We start from the raw sequence: 3,621 nt of genomic DNA on the forward strand, positions 1-3,621 counted from the left end.
TTGAAACTGATGTTACTTGAGATATGTAAATTCACTAAATAACAATAGTTGTAAATGAGTCATATAAAATGTCATTTTTTAAGGTAATTTATCAAAACTTTGGACATGAATACTGTTTTGCTATATTGTGGGAAGTCTCTCTCTAATTGAAAGACTGATATATGTTCATATGAAGAAATAGCAATATTATAAGTTTAACCCACTGAATTTTGAATTGTTGAATTTTAAAAGCTTTAAATCAAAGTGGGTAATAAAAACACATTTTCATATGCTCAAAAATATTAAATTTATGTTAAGCTTAGATATTTTGCATGAAATATCCCTTGTTGACATCTACAAAATTAATAAAAGCATGCTCCTGGGGTCAATATTGGTTCTGGTCCAGGGGTCACATAGATAGAAAAACTTATTTTCATATACATGTATGTATTCTAATGTAAAGTTACAAATCCCAGATCTGTTATGTTATATGTTTTAAAAGTCTTTTCCTCCAACATACAACATGAACAGCATAGATTTTTAGCATGTATCATCACTTTGTAAAAGTAGAAGTATCCACAAACACTTGGGGTGTGGAGCTTAAAACGCCTTTAAAATCCAAATAAAATGTATGTGTGTCAATCCCAGCACATGTACTGATCATATATATCCAAAAATCCTTATACTGAGTATAAACCGTTTTGAAAAAATTCATATTTCAACGTCTATAATAATACACAAGATAAAAATGTTCGCCGGAGACAATTAGATTTTAAAGGCGTTTTAAGCTCCACACCCAAAGTGTCTGTGGAAGTATCAGTTTTGTGATGGATGTTATTGTGAATATATGTAAAGGGAGGTAATAAAAAAGAAGAAATTTATTTGTAAGCAAAGCTTTTTGATTTATTATCATTTTTAGGCATACTAATAATATTTTGTGCTTTTGAATTTCTGGTATAATGTTATTTATACGTTTCTTTGAATTTTTATAATTAAAAACCAGATTATTGTTGTTTTCAGACAGTATATATACTCCTTGATAATTGCATGGAGATAAATAATCACCACTCTGTGCTTCAAAATTATTTTAAGGGTATGGATGGTGACATGTCTGGGGTCTTTACTCCACAGCGAAAGCTGTGGCATATAAAATTGTCACTAAGTATTCATGTGACAAGAGCATAGCTGTTTGGCATGTATTAATATAAATCTTAAAGTTAAAACATATTTTGGAACATGTTAAAAATGGATATCCTCTCTGTTTAAACATTATTTTTTGATAACTTTAAATTTATTTACTTAAAACAAATGTGCATTCGGGCGTATGTTACCACGCTATGTGGTGATCTTGTTTTGATTTTGCACACGTGTTGAAAGACTATGTTGATATTACGTTGATATGATATTACGTTGATATGAAAAAAGTAATGAATGAAAAAATATGATACAGATTTTCAACACGACTGGGTCTTGTTAAATATGTGGACACACTTTTACTGATCTAACGTTTTATTTATGAAATGCTTTGCTTTTGAATTAACACATTTCAACCAAACATAGCTGTATTAATATCTGTTATAGAAATGATTTGGATGTTGACATTGAAAATAAACTCGGAAACGGAGCATTTGGGACCCTTTTTATTGGATGTAAGTGTACTATATTTTATATAACATTTAAACAATGATCTAGCTTAGATTTCTTACAATACTAAAATATTAAGATCTTAGATTAACTCTTATTTCTTTTGGGAATCTTGAAACAAATTGTAAACACTGTTTTGCTTTTTTTTCAGTTGTTTATGTGAGCTATTAAATACTGTTAGGACTAATGTATTCATATTTGCCATATATTAAAGAAAATAACAATTTTGATTTCTTTGCTCCTGAAAATAATGAGCGCGAGAAATTTATATTTATCAACACCCATCTAATAACACACATGAAATATAAATGGGGAACATTTATGACGATTTGCGATACTCAAGAATTCATCCTATTAGGGTATAAAGCTATATATCGTGAAATAGTTATAAGTTGATAAATGATAAAATTGTGTTGTTTAAATGTTCTAAAGAGTTATAACATACGAGTAGACTGTTTTTGTTATTTAACGCACATGGATAGTGTACCTAAACGGAATGATACGTTCAGGAACAATGTATTATGCTGTTATTTTAACTAGTATTTTTACCATTTTAATTAATGACTTTGTGCATTCGCCATTTGCTCATAAGAAAAAATTCAAACATATTTCTTATGCAAGTATTTTGGAAATATTTGTTTAAAAAAACAAACAAACAATAAAACAATTTTTTTACTACAGAAAGCAGATATACTGCTTTATACACTTGCAGAATTACCAACGGTGCTATCATAATTATGACAATTGTGATATACACAATAACCCTCAGTTATAAATTGGATTTTTCGCATTTTTCAAAGTTCTTTACTTTTTTGACGCCAACTGCAAGTGCTTGATTTTTTTTAACTTTCTGACCTCAATTTAGAATGTTTAAAATACACGAAAAGTCTTCAATACATTCAGAACACAATGTCTGTAATATAAGTAAATTTCACCAGGGTCATAGTTCGAATATGTCACCTGTCCCCTATGTAACTTTTGTATTATTGGTCGGTCTTATGTGTAATTGTATTTGTTGAAGCATAAGTAAAATCTGAGTGTGCTTTGAAATATGCTTTCTTCGTTGATATATATTTTTTATACAAAATGTGTTTATCTTCTAAAATGTTAACAATTAAATGTTTCATTATTTGCTGTTTATTGTAACTTGCAATTGTAACTTGCAGTCCTGAGAGATCAGAAGTTAAGAGGTGAAGGCAAAGTCAAAGTTGCAGTTAGGGAGATAGACTTTCATAGAAGAGCTGACCTTTGCGAGTTCCGTGAAAATGTACGAACTATGACAGAACTGAATCATCCAAACCTTTTAAAAGTATTTGGGACTTGTGAAGTGGACGGTCAAGAATGCCTTGTAACAGCCTATATGAAAAACGGGTCTTTAGGAAGGTATTTGAGAAGAGTTAAAATAGACGCCTCAACGCAATTTGCGAGACAGGTATTTTATATATTTATATTGTTTTTTTTTGAAGGCCCAAATTGAGTAACCCCGTTTATTTTACCCGTTATAGGTCTGAAGGGGTCGAGGGCATTCCCATCATACCTTACATGTATTGCAAATACGGTTCAAATCATAATGTACATATCAATCAAATCATGAACATTCATATCAATCAAATCATATAATACATATCAATCATATATATACATTCAGTCAAATCACATATATGTCATTGTATCACATTGTATAATGATTAACAGTTAACACATATACATGTTATTAATAAGATTAATATTTACATCATTTATTTTCTTCATATAGAAACAAAGAAGGAGAAGCAAAAGTAAGATCTAAAAATATCATGTACAAGTTGAAGTTGTTTACTTTATACAAGTGGAATTATCCAATTGAAGTGAAGTTATACAAGCTATATAATAAGAGATTGAACAATTGTCCATCTATTGATTTCTTCTTTTGTCAATTTTGTATTTTCATAAGTATACCAAGCTAATTTCAACCAGTACAAGTAGGTAACTATTTTTTCGCTTAGACAGAAATATATA

General features: G+C 29.3%; 1 protein-coding gene across 1 annotated transcript; it reads left to right on the plus strand.

Annotated features, from left to right (window-relative positions):
* Window positions 1–806: 806 nt before the first annotated feature.
* LOC132745626 (uncharacterized) lies at window positions 807–3,401 on the plus strand (the record flags this gene model as incomplete). The annotated part of the gene is made up of 4 exons (XM_060734573.1): window positions 807–838; window positions 1,561–1,628; window positions 2,790–3,006; window positions 3,380–3,401. Coding segments are annotated over exons 1-4 (339 nt in total), but the record flags the coding sequence as incomplete, so codon positions are not given.
* Window positions 3,402–3,621: the final 220 nt, after the last annotated feature.

The sequence above is a fragment of the Ruditapes philippinarum genome, unplaced genomic scaffold, assembly GCF_026571515.1.
Source record: "Ruditapes philippinarum isolate M1 unplaced genomic scaffold, ASM2657151v2 ctg4403_1_1_1_1, whole genome shotgun sequence".
NCBI classification, from domain to species: domain Eukaryota; kingdom Metazoa; phylum Mollusca; class Bivalvia; order Venerida; family Veneridae; genus Ruditapes; species Ruditapes philippinarum.